General features: G+C 44.0%; 1 protein-coding gene across 2 annotated transcripts in view; it reads right to left on the bottom strand.

Moving 5' to 3' along the window:
- Window positions 1-3,676: 3,676 nt before the first annotated feature.
- LOC126537491 (acid-sensing ion channel 3-like) overlaps window positions 3,677-17,848 on the bottom strand; it is a 75,989-nt gene continuing 61,817 nt past the window's right edge. The window contains exons 7-13 of one of the 2 annotated variants that reach the window (XM_055074294.1): window positions 17,659-17,763; window positions 15,788-15,899; window positions 12,164-12,251; window positions 9,903-9,948; window positions 9,403-9,437; window positions 6,973-7,045; window positions 3,677-5,204 (exon numbers count right to left, since the gene is read on the bottom strand). In XM_055074294.1, coding sequence (XP_054930269.1) covers window positions 5,019-5,204; window positions 6,973-7,045; window positions 9,403-9,437; window positions 9,903-9,948; window positions 12,164-12,251; window positions 15,788-15,899; window positions 17,659-17,763 — 645 coding nt within the window. In that variant the 3' untranslated portion in view covers window positions 3,677-5,018. Of the gene's footprint in view, window positions 5,205-6,972; window positions 7,046-8,089; window positions 8,402-9,402; window positions 9,438-9,902; window positions 9,949-12,163; window positions 12,252-15,787; window positions 15,900-17,658; window positions 17,764-17,848 lie in introns of those variants that run through there. The other variant, XM_055074295.2, reaches the window with a different exon arrangement.

Genomic DNA, 17,848 nt, shown 5'->3' with positions numbered 1-17,848 from the left:
CTTGTTGATTAACTTCGAAAGTTCTGCGAGTTCTATTCTAGCTGTAGGGTTAGAGGCTTTCATACATTGGCGTTTCTTGATCAGATCTTTCGTCTCCTGCGATGGCTTACTGGTTTCCTGTTTAACGGCGTTACCACCGACTTCTATTGCGCACTCCTTAATGATGCCCATAAGATTGTCGTTCATTGCTTCAACACTATGGTCCTCTTCCTGGGTTAAAGCCGAATACCTGTTCTGTAGCTTGATCCGGAATTCCTCTAGTTTCCCTCTTACCGCTAACTCATTGATTGGTTTCTTATGTACCAGTTTCTTCCGTTCCCTCCTCAAGTCAAGGTTAATTCGAGTTCTTACCATCCTATGGTCACTGCAGCGCACCTTGCCGAGCACGTCTACATCTTGTATGATGCCAGGGTTCGCGCAGAGTATGAAGTCGATTTCATTTCTAGTCTCACCATTCGGGCTCCTCCACGTCCACTTTCGGCTAACCCGCTTGCGGAAAAAGGTATTCATTATCCGCATATTATTCTGTTCCGCAAACTCTACTAATAACTCTGCCCTGCTATTCCTAGTGCCTATGCCATATTCCCCCACTGCCTTGTCTCCAGCCTGCTTCTTGCCTACCTTGGCATTGAAGTCGCCCATCAGTATACTGTATTTTGTTTTGACTTTACCCATTGCCGATTCCACGTCTTCATAGAAGCTTTCGACTTCCTGGTCATCATGACTGGATGTAGGTGCGTAGACCTGTATAACCTTCATTTTGTACCTCTTATTAAGTTTCACAACAAGACATGCCACCCTTTCGTTAATGCTATAGAATTCCTGTATGTTACCAGCGATGTTCTTATTAATCAGGAATCCGACTCCTAGTTCTCGTCTCTCTGCTAAGCCCCGGTAGCATAGGACGTGCCCGCTTTTTAGCACTGTATATGCTTCTTTTGGCCTCCTAACTTCACTGAGCCCTATTATATCCCATTTACTGCCCTCTAATTCCTCCAATAGCACTGCTAGACTCGCCTCACTAGATAACGTTCTAGCGTTAAACGTTGCCAGGTTCATATTCCAATGGCGGCCTGTCCGGGAGTCACGAAGGGAGTGGTTAAGGAATGTGGGGATACTCTCTGTCAGGGTGTTGTTTGATACTATCGGGCGACCTACGATAATAGCGGTGTTTAGTTCAGTGGATAGAATTTTATGAATTTTTGAAAGGAGGCCGAAGCGCCCGGCAGTTTTGTTGCTTGGGTTAGGAAATTTGTATTTTGACGGTGTTATAATTTCATCCGGACAGGATGAATATGAAACATCGCAGAAACGGTCGTAAACCAAGATGTTAATTTCCGGAAGATGAGCCAAAAGTGTTCTTATACACTCATGAAGGATCCGCAATTAGGCTAGTTGAAAAAATCAAGATTCTTGGGTATCACATAGACGGAAACAATGCTAACTATAGAACAATACAACATATCTCGAATAAAAGAGATGAAGTCATTAGGTTACTAAGGAAAATTACCAATAGACACAGAGGCTTAGGAGAAGACAGCGCTTTGAGGCTAATACACGCTTTTGCTCTCTGTCACTTCACTTATGTGGCTGGATTATTCAAATGGAAGCAGGCAAAACTTAACAAACTTCCTGTGATGCTCAGGAAGCTCGTTAAAGTAGCCCTAGGGATACCCAGTAACCCTGCAACCGACAAACTCGTGAGTCTAGGGGTGCACAACACAATGGAAGAAATTGCGGAGGCCCAACAGCTAGCGCAACACGAAAGATTGACAAAGTCACGAGCTGGCAGGAACATATTACAGGCAATAGGTGCAGAACTGAATGCATCAAGGAGCCCAATAGAGGCTGAAGTAGAATTAAGGACTTAAGTTAGGAACAAGTTCAGAACCAACCGTCTCCCCAAAAACATGCATCCAGAATATAATGTCGAAAGGAGAAAGGCAAGAGCTAAAGCACTCTTGCAGGAAATAGAGCAGCAGCACCAACTGGCAGCTATAGTTGATGCTGCCTGCGTGATAGGTAAAGAAGCATATACGGCCATTGTATCAAATTATCAAGGGAAGGTGCAAGACGCTCTCACTATTTTTACCAAGGACCCCGTGGTGGCGGAACAAGCGGCAATTGCTCTAGCCATCAGGAGCAATAAGTGTGCCTGCATTTACAGTGATTCGAAATCCGCTGTAAAGTGTTTTGATAAAGGCTACGTAGCTGGAGTTGCAGCTAAACTTTTTGAAAACATTGGGATTATGAGAACTGAAATCCGATGGTTTCCTGCGCATATGGTGAAAGTGGACGAGACTCGGGTAAACCTCAATGAGGTTGCTCATGACTTGGCACGAGGACTTGCTAACCGTGACAGTCACAACGGAGCCGTTCACCATCAAGCCAGGGAAACTAGAGATAATTTAATAACATACAATGACGTTACCAAACACTACTAATTAGGACGCAGACGATTCCCATTGCCGCATTCAAAACTGAACAGGGCTCAGGCAGTCTCACTGCGCTTATTGCAAACGGGTACATATCCCACACCCTACAGCATTAATAAAATATATCCAGAGAGGGAGATTAAGAAGTACTGCAATGATTGTAATGCCATCATTGGAATCAGACATATGCTGGCGGAGTGTCCCGCCACTCTCCCCAACCTCGTTGAAGATTGGACACAGTGGGAGAAAATGATTCAAAGCCCATTGTTTCAAGACCAAATACGGGCAGTCCAGAGGGCCCACGATGTCGCTGAAAGGCTTGGCCTAACAGTGCGAACGTGGGAGCGGCCCGCCTTGGCTTAAGGAGTCGAGTCTCCGGACCTCATTACAATAAAAGTTTTCACACACACACACTTGCGAAGTATGACTTGCATGGTGTAACACCCTGTGTAGCTAACACAGCTTAGCTGTTCGATGGACTGGAAGGGCCGGTGATATAATTTTTAATTTTCAATTTAAGCGTAGGAGATTTTTCTGAATTTGGGCCCTGATGAGTGACCCAAATCCCAAAGCTACTTGGTTCGAAGTGTTGCTTCTCATCGGCTGACCACCTTTGCTAATAAGTCAGACATCACAATTTGCTTTCCCATCCGCGCTTACGAACAGTTTTGATGTGAGAACCCTTACTGTTATTTTTTTTTTGGTAAATGCCGGCCGTATTCACAGAAAGTTCTTACGGTACAATTGCCCATAAGAGTAAATTTCACCCAATACTGAGGCTGGACAGATGATCAGCGAAGGCGACTGGCTAATGGCAACGAAGCCTTACAAACGAGAAACGAATTCAGAAAGCTTTTTGCCGGTAAGGTCTGTTTCCAGTTACCTGACTGATGACATCCTGACTAATGCGTCGTAGATGAAAAAGTGTCTGTCGTCAGACTTGTACACGTTGCATAATAATAATAACCAATTACAACAGCAATAACTTCCTTGAAAAAAAATTTTGTTGATTGCAGTTACCAATTACTGCCACACGAAAGTAAGTGCCGAATTATTGAATAGTAATCGATTGCATTAATGTTGCTTGATTCACTAGGTTTATTAACATCGCACAAATACAATAGAGAGAGCGAGCTGGCCTGGATTTTCCGACGCGCCCTCTGCAGCCTTCACACTGTGTTGACCTTTACTAAAATTTATTTTCAAAAGTTGCTTCCGTAAACTTCCCCCGTGTTCTTGTGAAGACGTCTGCAGCAAAACTGTGAAAAACTGCTCGATGTGTGCGCTGGAGAGATGGGCGATGTTGCAAAGTACGAACACCTTGCTCGCAACATGGTTACTCATGGTCATCGTGTTCGGGTCTGGGTCTTCTGTAAAGCGTGGCACTTCGTTGTTGGGAAAGCGCTTGATTTTCACTTATTGGAAAGCACTTCGTTTGGGAAAGCGCTTTGGGTAAGGGCAGTCGAAAAAAAAACTGAAAAATCGTGCATAGGAGATTCCCGGGCATCAACGTCTGAAGTTGTCATTGCTTTCGAGGCATAGCAGCGCCGTTTGAATTTTTCGGCCAACATCTGCCGAGCCTCCACCGCATGCCCTTCACTCGTTAGCCATTTAGACTTAAGCGATCAATTGTAACCGACGCCAGCAAACGCTCATGTTTCTTGAAAAGGTAACCTAATCTACACATTGCATTTTAACATAAAGCAGCATGTTATTCAGCCTTAATAAATGTGTTCGTTTATTATAATAAAATATAGGTTTGTATGAGTCGCGCATGTATCAAACAGATAGAAACATACGCGTTTAATGGTCGAAAGCTTTAGCCTACATCCCAGAACCCACAGACTACACCAAGCAAAAAAAAATTAAACAGCACCTTTTAGCGCTGGTGAAGGCTGCTTGAAAGAGCTGCCTGGGGCGAGAGAAATAGAAAGTGATTCTAACAGACTAACTCAGCGGCCGGACTTCCAAGAAAAATGTGCAAGGCTGCCATGTTCAGATGACCAAAGTGTAGCTGCATACGCTGAGTGGGGGAAGGATGTAGCCAATGTGCATGTATTCATCATTTTGGGTTCTGTAGTTCCCGCAAAATTTAAGTACTCAAAGGTGCGTCCCCTGTTATGGCTGTTATTGCAAAATATATAACTGGTTAGATGTAATTGGTTATTGAAGAAAGTAATTAAATTACTGTGAACAATACCGAGCAAACAAAGTGATCGTTAATTCACATTACGAAAAAACATAATTGAATATAAGTAATTAATTGAAATTAGTTACGTACAAGTCTCGTTGTCATCCACTCTTAAGAACAGTTTTAGTGTCAGAACGTTCTTGTGAATATGTGCCCACAAGCTATAAGGGCTTGGCACCATCTCTGCGGGTAATTCAGAAGGTGGAAGTAGGTTTGTGAAAGGAAAAACACGTATTATTCCATCATTTTTTCTGTCTGCGCAGATATTCATGTTCTTGGAACGCTAGAGGTTCTATTGTCTGTCTACAAAGTCATGGCTACACCTAGAGTCGTTTTTCTCACTCGGATGCAGTTGCCTTACAACCCAGATTTGAATTTACAAAGTTCCTATATTATCTCTGGTAGGGCGTGAATCTCGACGAAGCGCTCGTCTGATGGCTTCGGTGAAGATCACAGCGCGATCTGCAGCACGACCACAGTGACTGGAGGACCGCTTCTAGCATGCTGAAGAACATGAACAAGGAGACGCCCAGGCACATCCCATTGATGCCGCAGAAGCTGTTCAGCACTCGGTTCAGCTGCGGATTGGAAGAGAGAGCATTAAGGCAAGCAAGCTCATCCGAGAAGCGGCGTCGAAATTAGAGCGAGAACACGGCTGACATAATGGGCAGGACTTGTGTCAGTGCTCTTGGGGCTGTATTATGTAGGGACTCTTCTCCACTTACTCTATTATTTTGTTATCCTCCATCGCATCGAGTTCCCAATACCGGTGAAAACGTAGGCGTGGCACAATGAGACCCAATAACGAAGGGTAAAAAAAAGAGAAAATAAAAATAAAACTTTTTTTTCTTATTCGCTTGGGCAGCTACGCGGCATAGTGTCGTAATGAAGTTACTCGCATATATAAGCATGAGGGCCCGCATCCGGCAAGTGCTGCAAAAGCCACTTGTAAAATATATTCTACCTGAACCAAGAATTGTTACATGATAGCATGGTTAATGCCTTTCAAATTCCTAGCTTCTAGCCTGCGACTACAGCTTATTCCTAGACTGTATTCTTATATTCAAAGCACAGTACTGACTTGCAAGAAGCAGGTAGTATGCAGAGCATTAGTGAAAGTGGCATGAGGTTGTGCTGTATATACTATGTTATGCGATGGCATGGGAAAATGTGTGCCGCCCAAAGAGATAAACTTTAAGAGACAATAAAATGTCTATTTTCTGGATGATTAGACTAAATACAACGCTAAAATGAAACTACATAATTTAGCAGTGGCGCATGCAGTAACAAAGGCTATGCTCTCCTCACCTTCTTGCATATTCACTAGTAATATCTTTTAATTCAGGGGTGACAGTTTACTTATTACCTGACCGTCTGGACGCCCGTCAGGCAAATTAGAGGTCGCCGCAAACTTCGTGACCACTACGGAAATGTCTAGAAAGCCTTTAAAAGTAACTGACGTAACTTAGTTCATGGTTTGACATGGACTCTGCAAAAGGTCCCACTATATCTGTGCACCATGAGATAGAGAAAATTGCCTCTTCTTTCTATTGGCCTCTTGCAATAACCCTTTCTCCCCACTTCTTCCCCCAACCCCGTCACTTTTCTACACCAACCTCGTTGATTCTTTTATATAGTTCACCTACCTATAGCCGATAAACTGTTCTATCGGATTGATCGACACTGCAGTACCCCCTACAGTACCGACATCAACGACAACACTAATCCGACATGACAAATTTGGGATAGCATACGAAAATTTATGTTTTTCGAATCCCTGCAATGGTTGACCGGTTGTTTCACTTCATAAAGAGACGATATTAAAGTCACAGTCCACATACATTCTCTTGTCACTATCAATCTTGATCAGAACTTATGTATATTATTTTCAATTTTTCTGGGATGTTTGTGCAAGCGCAATCCGTTGTCGCCCCTATATACCGCGTGTCGCAGCTAACGTTGGCCGAACTCTTCAAGGAAAAAAAATGTTTGCAAAGACATACGGCAAGATACGATTTTAAGACCTATGCTGTTCAGTCGTCACGCCTTTGTCCACAGCACACCATAGATCTAAAAGTCGTATCTTGCGCTGTGTTCTTTCAACCATTTGCGTTTTTTGAACAGCTTGGTAAACATTAGCTGGGGCACCCTATATAGACTCTTGTTGATAGAAACAAAATTACTGCTGTTAGTCGGTGCTTTCATGCGTATTATCTTGCTACTTCGTGCTGTTTTTTGAGCGTCCTACTGAACTTCCGTTTTACCAGCCGTGAGGTCAATAAAGTGGTGGCCATATCATTCCTTTTGTAATCACACATGGCTGCAAGAGCAGGGGAGGCTACTTACGTCATACTTCGGAACCGAGGCTACGCTCTCAAACGTCAGCGTCTTGTAGTAGACCACCACCTGGGCTAAAAAGCTGCAAGCAAACACAAAGTGACAGAACGCAAATAAGCTACCGTTTCTTGCGTGGAAAAAAAGTGTGGTTCTCAACAAATTACTGTACGTGACATCTATGTACATGGTACAGAAGAAATAAGGGCAAAAGAAGGAAGCAGAAGAGAAAAGAAGAGCAAACACAAAGCGTAGCTGAAGTTCATAAGTTCAGCGCCTGAAAAATCTTCGCTCGAAAAAAAAATTTCACTCCCTTGATCTTCTATGCGAGGACAGAACACCCAAAATTACTTTTAAACCATTTACTAAACGAGGGTAATATTTGTGGGCCTGTTATAGAAAACTAAAACGGGTCTGAACTGTTGCAGCTGCGCAACCAGTTCCCACCTACGAGTACTGTGTCCTAGCGAAGTTTTTTTGTAAGTGACAGGTGGTAAAACAGCGACAAGCTTTGGTCAAACAACCGCACATGAAGCTAGAGTCCGGCTATTTCTGGCTTAAACACCGTGTTTCGATTCAGGAGCTGAGGAGTGACACGTCACGAAATCAAGAAAACAGGCCAGAAGAGGAAAATACATTATAGTACTTCTAAGAAGCCTCGCCAAGAAGATTCTCTCAATAACTACGCCAGCTTGATCCAAGTGAACAAGATACTGACGTGCCATGGCTTGCGTAGGGCCTCAATTTTCTAAATCTAACTAATCTGAGCAGTGTATAATATCTTCGCCATTCTATTGTCATAAGATATGGGGCGTGCATGATTGGGTGTTGAAAACGCTGTTTCCTTGGCATTTTCTGTCACGACCGATAGTTGACTCAAAATTAAATAATGGTGTAATGAGCTTACTCGAAAACAGCATTTTTTCGCGATTTGCTTTACAGTCACGATTTTTTGCCATATATATCTTCAGGAGTGTTCGTCAGATATAATGCAAACGCAAATTAACAGCCCCACCTCCCGCATATTTGAGAGTACGTACGTCTTAAAATGCTTAACATTCTGAGAAAGAAATGGCAACCTAATGTTAAAGAAAAACATATTGAAACAGGGATAATGCACTGTATAATATTGCGGGGTGCTGAAGCAATGCATAATATCTTTATTTCTATATTTCCTTCTCTGAAGAAAAAAACTGACTAGAACCGATGTATCTAGCAGCAACTACCCACTCAACTTCGCCATGAACGGCGTGGCAACCATCATTGATGAGGCAATTATATTTTTTGACCACTGCAATCAGGAAATAAACCGTGTTCTAAGCAGTGAGTTCTTCCAATAGGTCGGCAGTGTCCAGGCACAAAGCTTGTAAACGCGAAAGTCTGCAGCCGTCGCATCCATCATAGTTTTTCTTTTGTCTTCTTTTAATTCTTCAAAGACAAGCTGCAATGATAAAAGCAATAGCATGTGTTTATCGTATTTCCCAAATGTGTTCTAAATGTTTTATATTTATAGGCCTTTCATTCATTCGGCGTTTGTAGGCAGTACAATGACCGCTATGAAAGCTCCTCCAGTCTGTGTCTTTTGTTGTTTTAGCAATTGTGTTAGAGAAATGTCTTTGCAGCTGTTATTCTTTCAGCAGAGGGCCATTTTTGTTTCGTTCCATTTAAATTTGTGTTTTATTTTTCTGACCACCCCGCATCTTTACTTGTGTTGCTGACGGATGTGCGAGTACTCTGTTCAATGAACATGGCACAGACAGATGCCGTTGATTGTGTTTCTGCTAAAGCATTGTAACACTCCTTGGCCCCTGCTCTCTTTCTACCTCTCTGTCTATTATTTTTACGACGGGCTAGTCGGCAGTTGTAAACGCGCCCAGGCACGTCAAGCACATATTCTTTCATTGAGCACTTTGCTGGAATAGTTTTCTTTTCTATGTTTTTGTTAATGCCGAGCGACATTTGTTTAAGTCCATACGACTTTCATATGATCACGGACTTTCCCTCCCAAAACATGCTGAACAAAATTCATCACGTTAAGGGAGGGGTTAACACGATTCCACTCGTGCAGATGAAATTGTGGCTGAATTCACAAAACACTTTTTTTGCTTGTGTTGCTGTGATTGATCGTGCACTTTCGTTTCTAACACACCTAACATCATGAACAGCTGGCATGTGCTGTTACGGACAGCTTTGGCATGACTTTTCTCGTGAATATGAGAGTAGGGCCAAATTCAGAAATTTTTCTTTCGTAAGAGCTGCTTACCTTGTGGTGGCCCCCTTCGCTAATGATTTACCGAATGTGAGAACTGGTTGGCATGTAGCTTAAGTTATAGCGTAAGAAGTTTTTAATGAACATGGTCGTCGATCCCTTTCTTCTTCTCATAAAAGAAACACAAGAAAGCATGTGCAACATGGGCGCCCAGCCGAGAGGAAGCTGCTCACCGTTTTCGTACGGTTGTTTGGTTGCTATGAAATTCCTGCAAAGGAAATGACATGAAACAAGACCAATTGAGCAATCAATACTAGATAAAATTAAAATGCCTCAAAAAATACGTGAGGCCTCATGTTGTATTTGGGACAGCACTCAGGGTTAGAAACAGGGGCCTGGGGCGAAAAGGTCTTATACGCTAGAATTGTTCGTAAGAGCAAGTCCAATGCAACCGATGCTGGCTATATTACGAATGCCACCAGCCAATAGCAAGAACCACCTGCGATAGGCAAACTTTGTGAATTCGTATTTGCCTAATATATCCAAAATCAAGATTGACCGTCACTTGTTTTTACGAAGAGGTTGAGTTCAAGAATTTTTCTTTGAATACTGGCCCTGCTTTGACCACTTCGCTCGATAAAAGTGTCATGAGTTCTGTCGGACATGCGACCAAGGCTAAGTAAGCATGCCACATAAAAACAGTTTTTGGAGTTAAGTTTTATGACATGCTTACCTCAGGCATGGCGGCGAAGGAGAGTTCTTTGTAGTGGTCGATATCACTGCATGGAAAGCAAACGTATGATCGAGTGCTAAATGTTCGGATTACGGGGATCTGTGGAGACCTTTCATCCAATAAGTCCAATAAGTCCTAATTTCTAACGTAAATGATCCAAGGTAGATAAAAAAATTTCAGTTCCCACTTTGTCAGGCTAAGTTAGGCAAGTCATTTCATGCTGTCTTCTTCAAGAAAACCACAATGACTACTTCGCAACGATGCGCCAGGATGTCGTTGCGGAGCAGCATGCCAATATGTATGGTACAGCTACGTGCGAAACAATTGCGAGTGGCAAAAAGAATGAAAAATCTAAATAATGTTTCATACTACAGTCCTAGACTACAAATGAACGCGAAAAACTGATCAACTATATCTAGTGGCCGTCGCTTGTCACTTTTTTTTTTAATTTGGCTTGCCTTGGCGTTCAACTTGACTTGGCTTCGTCGTCTATTGGCTTCAACAGGAGTTTAGCATGCTTTAAGGGACACTAAAGGCAAATATTAAGTTAATCAAAAGTGATAGATTAGTGCTCCAGGATCTCTAAGGCCGAGTGACATGGTCGGAACCGTGATGAGGCGGCCTTTGCGGATATTGGTACAGAATTGGATATTACAATTGGATATTGGATATTAATTGGTACAGAACAGGATATTGGCGGTCATTGGTACAGGATACAACCACCGCATCCACCACAAAGATGTTACGTGAAACGACACGAGGCGTAACTATTTACAGTGTATCTACAACGAGGTACGCAGCAGCAACCAAGATGGTGGACATCCTGCACCCCACACAGAACCGTCTTCTTCGTCTTCTGCTCCAACCAGAATGTCCCTTTTGGAATGAGTTGGCTTCGTAGCATTATTATCGCGAACAGAGCCTTAATAATCGGGAAATTGAGGTAAATGCAGGACATGATTAGAGACTCTCCCGGGACATTCAAGTACTTGCCCGATTCCGAAAGCACTCCTCAGTTAAGTTCTGTCAATACTACTCAACCACTCGTTGCAAGAAAGATCCTTGTAGTGTATTATAAGACGAAATAAAATGCTGCTTCTCCAGTTCTGTTTGCTTTTTAGAAAAAATGACTCATTGACATTAACCTTGACAGAGGCTTTCATGTTTCAGTAGTTTAGTTATTCCGTAGTGCTACGCAGGTTTTGCTGGCTCGCGAAACTCGCACAAGCTGCAAGTAGCCGAGAATTCAACTTTCATGTGATGTGGCGGGATGCCCGAACAGTCTGTGCCACTTCACCTAAAGGCAGCTGCAGCTGCGAATTCATGGCTCTGTCTTGGCTCGGTACCGCCGTCGGTTGGGCGCCGGATCACTCCCCTCCCCACCTTCCGGTTGGGTGGCGGGAGATTGGAATTTCGGAAAATGTATTCGGACCCTTCAGATGCAATTTTCTCGTAAAACTAAGTATTTCCTTTACATGAAACAAGGGTTGCGAGGTTTCTGTAATGGTATTTAAAGAGTCCACGTCGACTTAGTATTTGCCTTTAGTTTCCCTTGAAGCTTCTTTTTTTTTTCCTGTAACAAATCGAGTAAGACTACACGATTTGTTGTAAGTGAACGCATTTTCGGCAAGTTATTGTAGCATGTGTCAAAATGGTGCTACTACTCTTACTTTTTCTGTCATGTGCGTTATCTCACATATTGAGTAAGCCTCGTTGTATTGTCTTGGAAAACCCGGCCGGAAATGTTGTCGACATTTGCCATTGCCAGCAACACCATTACAATCCGTCAGTCAATCAGCAGATTGATTATTTCTTCAGTCAATCAATTTCATTCATTCATTAATCTGTTAGTCAGTCTTAAGCCATGAATAATTTATTCAGTCAGCGGAACAACCAACTAGCCAGTCAGTCCGGTAACCAGCCAACTAGCCAGGCAGGCAGGCAGGCACGCTGGCCGGCGAACCGAAGCGATGATGTCGTTAAATAGTCCGTCACAGTGAGAAAGTCCTGAACGAGGGTGAAAAGACCAACAGGGCACTATCACGGTACAGCAAGAGAAATTTAATGCTTGCACCTTTCACCAGACATAACGTCGCCAGTTCGTGTATGTTTTATTTGTTTTCGTACTGACTTCTTCTGCTGCCCTCAAGCAGCTGCCTAAAAACACTTGGAATCTCCTGGTGCTAAAACCGGATGTCGCATGTCATACAGCCCTGTTTTTCTGAAATGAGCCGCTACAGAGTACAGCCTCAGATACTCACATGCAGGACCGAAAACATCGGCAGTATCGTTGCACATACGGCAGGTCCATGACTGCACGGACTTGGCGAACGCAGTCCCAGTGTTTCTCTGCGTTAAAATACGATACGCGCAACTGACATGTAGGCTGGCTCATATGTCATCACCGTGGGAAAGAAGGGTCAGGTGGAAATCACCTGCCAATTTTCTGCGAAGTATTCTTTACACACTTCCGGCGTTTTGAGTCTGTCTATCTTTGTATCTAGCCTCCAACGCTGTAGGGCCTGGCGGTGCCTACCAACCTGAGCTGCTGCTTATGTTCTAATGTTCTCCTTGCCGGTATGGCCGCGGCATCGTCATCGTCATCGCCAGCCTACGTAGCTTAGCCTCCCTTACCCCTCACCTCTTCGATTAATAAAGTTGTTATCACTCACTCGCCATTTTAGCTCGACCATCCGACTCCCGCCTCTGATTATCGCGTACTACCTGCGCCGAGCCAGCAGGCGCACGTAAGAAGATCCGGGTATGTCGGCTGGGGAACACCGAATGAGGGTTGCCTTCTCCCGAACAACGAGTCAACAGCAAGTTTCTCACCCCGTGCCTAGCAAACCTCTCCTGATGCTCACAAAGAAGCTCTTGGAAAACCAAAGCTTCGTCGAGAAATGCGTCAACTCTGACATTGCGTTCCTCAGAGGTTTACTTTAGCATCTCACGGAGTGTACTGCCGCGGTATTACTTGGCGCCGAGGAAGGAAAGCGTGTTCGCACTGACCGAGCAGCTAGGCAAGCCCCCGTTCTTTCTGGCCGTCAGCATGTCCCAGCTCCCAAATCAGTACCTGCTCTAAGTAATCGAGAGAGTCAAAGAGCCGGTAGATGTTTCCGCCACAAGGTTGATACAGTATACAGCTACCTGCAACATGCTTCGCATAACTTCGATTCCCTCAGTTAGTGGGATCTCCATGACTTTTTACTTTGCTTTTTGCTAATATAGGAAACAACTGTACAAAATTCCAGTTTTGCTTTTGAGAGCTAAGGACCTGCAATGTACTTAGCCTGGTGAAACACATTTTTTCTGATTATGAATGCCTTTACTCGAACACCTCGCAACGTTTTCATCCGATCAGTATCTCTTCTAATCAAAAATTATCGCCTGGTGCACAAAGCGGGTAATGTGCCTTGTAAGTAGTACGTACTACATATCTCCCCGCGAGCGTCGCGCGAAAAGGCGCATGCAATGTCAGTAACGCGTGATTTTTAACGCTGTAGTGCTTTCCAGAAAGGCAGTCCTGTCACGGATAATTTCGTAGGCGTGCTAATATATGTATGCGGCACGTTCTAGAATTTACATCGTCCTCCCGAGCACATCTGGAAGATTCAATAACGCATGGAAAGAAAGCGGCCAAACGCAAGAATTAGTAATTTAACTCCCAGTGCACTTGTCTTGAGGATGGCGACGTTACGGGGCAGAGTGTATTTGTGCCAGCATCCACAGGAGACAGTTGAGTAGTGAAAGTGAGGACATCCTTCCCAAGAGAGGGGGGTATGTGGTGGCGCCATGTCGGCGCGGTGGCGGAAGATGCGGGCGGGGATGACATCCTTCTGCGGTGTGGGCAAGTGTGTGTGGGCGAGCGGCCGTGGGCGGAGATGTGGAAGTTTTAACGCGCAGAAAGCCGAGTTAGGCCAAATAAAACTGACAAGAAACATTATTAAACTCAGCCAGAGCGATTGCTGGCCTCGATTTCTAGGCTAAATTCGCATGTTGGTACAATCCGCCATGCCCCTACAATGAGAAAATTTTCTCCTACGTGAGAAATCCAAGGAACAATGAAGCACTACGTGGCGTAGCTAGGTCGCCTGGCACCCGGGGCCTGCAGGTCTTCTGTAGTCGAGGAAGGCGAGGATATCAACAAGTTCCGGGTGTCTTCAGACGTATATGACACCCCCCCCCCCCCTCCACTGGCCCCTTGCACCCGGGGCCCACGGCCCCCCCGCCACCCTTGTTGCTACTCCACTGGACGCACTCCATCCTTCTGCAACTGTACAAATGCAGGTTCTCGATTAACACGAAGATAGAGAGAACAAGGGCTGTCTGGCATGGAACGTAGTCCTTAAGGAAAAAGGAACATTGACCGCTAGCTAACGATAGGCACGAGTGGTGTCGGCCAGCGCATCTGGCAGCACACGCTCAGAGTAAGCGCTCTGAGATCAGTGGCCAATAGTAGATAGCGAGAATACACAGTCAAAAGCACACATCCTGTGCTACAACTAAGTGCTTGGAATCCACACTTGCCAAACAAAGGACACGTATGCGAAAAAATCCTCCAAATTCCTTTTTGTTTGTCAACGTCTAAGGCAGTGAGGGACAGAGAGAGAGAAAACAAAGGAATTTAGAGGGCGCCTACGTGTTTATTTAAATACAGATTTATGCGACAAGGCAAACTCCTCCAAAGAAACGAAAAACACAAGGAGGTTAACCAGAACAGAAAACCTGCATGCTTTGCTACCCTACACGCCGACACGGGGAGGCCAGTTTAGACATAACTACAGCGCGGATATGCTAGAAGCCAGATCGCAGTCTTAAGAATTCATGTACTGGAATAACAGAAAATTAAACATTTCCGTCTGTTTAGTGGAAGTACGTAAGGGGAAAGAGAGGGCGTGCTAGCGTGCTAACGGCTAAATAGGTTGACGCCTTTTCTTTCTGCAAATGCGCTTGACTGTACAAGCTGTTTTCCTTTTTAGCTATTATATACTGTTCTGCTAGGAGGGTACTCTCATAGATATAGCCACTTTTCTCCTAGACTATTTTTTTGTGATGGCTCTTGTTTTTAGCCGAATAACAGTCGTAACTGCGGAAGCGAGTATTCACTTGCGTCATTGTTCTAGACTCGTGTTGAAAACGCTTTTTTTTCGTGAGGGCGTTTGCTCATTGCTTACCGCTCAAGATAGTGATCGACGTGTAAAGAAACGATCGCCGCGACTGTGACCAATCGCAAGCGTAAATGTGGATTGATCCACTCGACTCTGGCTCTCGGCTCGAGAGCATAGTCACGACATTGCTGCCAAGATGTTGAAGCAGCTATTTGAGCGCTCCTTAGCGCTACACTTTGGCAACCGCGCAACCACCCGCGTTTTGCAGAAAAGCTAACTATTCTATTTGAACGAAAGACACGTGGTGGGCGATGCTTAGTTTTTCAGTTCGTTTAAGGTATCCAGAGCTTTCCAGACGTCCATCTTTATTTTTGTGTACTCCAGGCAGTAGACATCATTTCAGCAAGGTCGATATTTGGGAAGGGTGGTACTTATGTTAGGAGAGGGCTTTTTTTCTGCGTCTTCGTTTCTACGGGCGAAGCTTTGACACAAGCGATTTCTGCGCAAAGCCAAAACACATACACATCGCCGTATATATATATATATATATATATATATATATATATATATATATATATATATATATATATATATATATATATATATATATATATATATATATATATATATATATAGTTCCTTTCTTCAGTTTCAATATAACCTGCAGCATGCAACTCTCAAAAGCAATGCTTAAGCACAGTAACTCTTGTCTGCAAAATGATCCCGCACAGTGTGGCATCCAGTGCGTATTTTCATCAACATTGGACGCAAGCTAACCTCCACAGACGGGCGTCTTCAGACGGTCATCGCGGGAAGAGAAGGGCAAGTTCTGGGACTCGCACTTGCATTTGTACCGAATCATCTCTTGGTGGCAGATCTTCATGCAGTCCTGTATTCAAAGAGATAAGGAAACAAAACTATGTGTGCCGAACAATAAAGGCATGTATCATGCATTTATATGCAGCATGGAGGAATTTACTAAATTCTTGGTAAAGTGTGATTTTTCGGAACCGCCAGATCTTTCAGTTAGCCCTTTAGAACGTTGCAGGAGTATTTGTGTTTTGTTGACATTTAGAGCCAGTTGCATTGAAGCCTCCACTAAAGAGAACAGTTGACAATGAGATTGCAAAAGCCGAGGCTACGCCCCATCCTTCTTCGTCTGAGGCATTGTTATTGAACGCATACGAAATGCCCTTGTCAAAAGTGTAGAGAAAAGCACTTCGTTTTATTTGTAAAGCATACAACCGAAATACATCTTTTAGAGAATTCCGTATTCGATCAAGCCTTCCAACACTTGACTCACGCCGTAAATTGCATCGGTTAAAAATGATCTATATCATTGTGAACAATCAGACAAAACTGGAATATGATAGATGCATCGAGTCACACAAATCAAGACACACGAGACATAAGCATGAAATAAGTATTGTAATACCACAATCACGAACTTCGGCATACCGCTTTTCCGTTTTCCCACGAACTGTTGCGGAGTGGAATTCACTACCGCAAGAAGTAACAAACTTAGTTAGCGTTGAATCATTTTTAGCTGCCTTTCCTGACCAAGCGTAATCTATCAGATTTGCTACATTCATTTTCTTTGTGTCGTATAAGCGGCGCACGCAATGCGGTCTTACTGCTGTCGTAACCATTTCTTTTATTTCATTACGCTCGTTGTCCACGCATTTATGTTTCTTCTTTCTTTATGCAATGTACGTTTATCACAGAATCTTCACTTTTCATTACGCACACGTGTTTTCGGATTGTCATATGCAAGTGATCATGACTTTGCGCACGAGAACCTGCTTGTTCATTTCTTTATGCTTTTTTCCGTCTTCCGTCTTTTTTTGTGGGGCTCTTTTGTTCTGACGTGTACGTACCTGTGCCTAATATAAAGCTATTACTTCATTGTTAACCACTCCTGTCCTGGCCGTCAAAGGGCAGCTGGCAGTATTGTACAAATAAGACAAATAAATCAATAATGAATCGTATGTATACGCATGTGTCAAACCGATACAAGCCTGCCTTCCAAAACACGTATGCCTCGCGGAGCATTTCCTTTTCTTGCGCTATTCTGCTGTGTTCTTCTGCATTCGCAGCAATAAAAGAAAAAAAATGCGTAGATGTTGGCAAGGAGTTTCACCAAACGGATGACCGATGAAGGCAGAAGTGAATCCCAAAGCGTTGGTCTCGTGCCTCTAGCGTCTGACGCGTGCAATAATGCATTGTCACATCCACTGCGTTATCACAGGCTTGCGTCGCCCTTATTAAACTATTGCTGTTTGTGGCCATTACAAATTCATTTGACCATCTATCCACAATTTACAGCCTCTTAAGCCCACACAGTTGTTCGGAAGGGAGCTTTGAATTTCTTGTAACGACCCGCGCTTCTCTAAGGCTCACCAAAAGCTGGGTATTCCAGCGATGTTGCATTTCGCCTCCTATCGTAATGCACCTGACATGGCCACAAAATTGAACCTGCGACCTCTTGCGGAGCAGCAGAATGCCATAACCATTCAGCCACCACGGCGGAAATCGACTTTTCTTTAATAGCGGATGATTTATGAAACTATTGCGGTGAGCAAAGACAACACTGGCACGGGCACGTGATGGAGTGCCTGCGTGTTTACGAAGTAAATAGTGGCTATTACCTCGCGAGTGTACCGTGTGGTGTTCTGAAGGTAGTGCTTGAGCCTGCTGGGCCAGGTGTCTCTGCATGGAGGTTGATACGGCTCTGGGAGCGCTGTGCGCCTCCCCTGTAAGAGAGAAAGGAAAGAAGAAAAAAGAGGCCATGAGGTTAGGCTACGCAGTGTCTGGTTAGTTAAACATGCACTTGGCGAA

This window comes from Dermacentor andersoni, chromosome 4, assembly GCF_023375885.2.
Source record: "Dermacentor andersoni chromosome 4, qqDerAnde1_hic_scaffold, whole genome shotgun sequence".
Classification (NCBI taxonomy): domain Eukaryota; kingdom Metazoa; phylum Arthropoda; class Arachnida; order Ixodida; family Ixodidae; genus Dermacentor; species Dermacentor andersoni.
Note: the sequence above shows the minus strand (reverse complement) of the source record. Positions and strands in the feature narration are given on the sequence as shown.